At 57.4% G+C, this 1,021-nt stretch overlaps 1 protein-coding gene across 1 annotated transcript; it reads left to right on the top strand.

Annotated features, from left to right (window-relative positions):
* Positions 1-39: 39 nt before the first annotated feature.
* Positions 40-767, top strand: LOC123964203 (mediator of RNA polymerase II transcription subunit 16-like; the record flags this gene model as incomplete). Its single annotated transcript, XM_046041297.1, has 2 exons — positions 40-242; positions 528-767. Coding segments are annotated over exons 1-2 (441 nt in total), but the record flags the coding sequence as incomplete, so codon positions are not given.
* Between the last annotated feature and the right edge of the window lie 254 nt (positions 768-1,021).

Genomic DNA, 1,021 nt, shown 5'->3' with positions numbered 1-1,021 from the left:
TGTTGTTGTTGTTGTTGTTGTTGTCTCGTCCTCAGCTCCACATGCTGCGAGTGTCGCCCTCTATGGGTCAGGTGCTGGAGATGAACACGACCCTGCGCCACCTGCTGTTCCTGCTGGAGTACTGCATGGTGACGGGCTACGACTGGTGGGACGTCCTGCTGCACGTGCAGCCCACCATGGTCCACAACCTGGTGGAGAAGCTGCACGAGGAGTACATGAGGCAGAACCAGGCGCTGCAGCAGGTCAGCAAGGCATGATGGGAGAACGGCGGTAGATCAGACCGTAGAGCCGACTACATTAACGTGTACTGTAATCACCGTACCTGCTGACACTTAGCGGCCTCGGGTTCAGGTTAAACTACAGGCGGTTGTTTATAATTCAGATGGACAGAAAGCTGCTGAAGCTGGAAACATCTCTGCCGCCTTCAGCTGCGACATCTTTTCTGTTTACCTTCCTGATGTTCTCAGGAACTTCCCATGATGCCTCAGTGTAGCTGCTGTCTTTAAGCACAGTGATGTCTGTCTCAGGTCCTGGCGACGCGTATCGTGGCGGTGAAGGCGTCTCTCTGTAAACTCTCCACGGCGACGGCGGCTCGAGCCTGCGACTTCCACGCCAAACTGCTGCTGATCGCCATCAGCTCCACCTTAAAGTCTCTGCTGAGGCCCCACGTCCTCAACACACCAGACAAGAGTCCAGGAGACCGGCTGGCCGAGATCTGTGCCAAGAACACTGACACGGGTAAGAGACCCGAGGGACCTGGGGGACAGGTGAGGGACCCGAGGGACCTGAGGGAAAGTTGAGGGACAGGTGAGGGACCCGGGGGACCTGAGGGAAAGTTGAGGGACAGGTGAGGGACCTGAGGGACAGGTGAGGGACAGGTGAGGGACCTGAGGGAAAGTTGAGGGACCTGAGGGAAAGTTGAGGGACCCGAGGGACCTGAGGGGAAAGTTGAGGGACAGGTGAGGGACCTGAGGGGAAAGTTGAGGGACAGGTGAGGGACCTGAGGGGAAAGTTGAAGGAC

This window comes from Micropterus dolomieu, unplaced genomic scaffold (genome assembly GCF_021292245.1).
Source record: "Micropterus dolomieu isolate WLL.071019.BEF.003 ecotype Adirondacks unplaced genomic scaffold, ASM2129224v1 contig_1163, whole genome shotgun sequence".
NCBI classification, from domain to species: Eukaryota; Metazoa; Chordata; class Actinopteri; order Centrarchiformes; family Centrarchidae; genus Micropterus; species Micropterus dolomieu.
The sequence above is the reverse complement of the archived record's forward strand: the minus strand, read 5'-3'. Positions and strand labels throughout refer to the sequence as shown.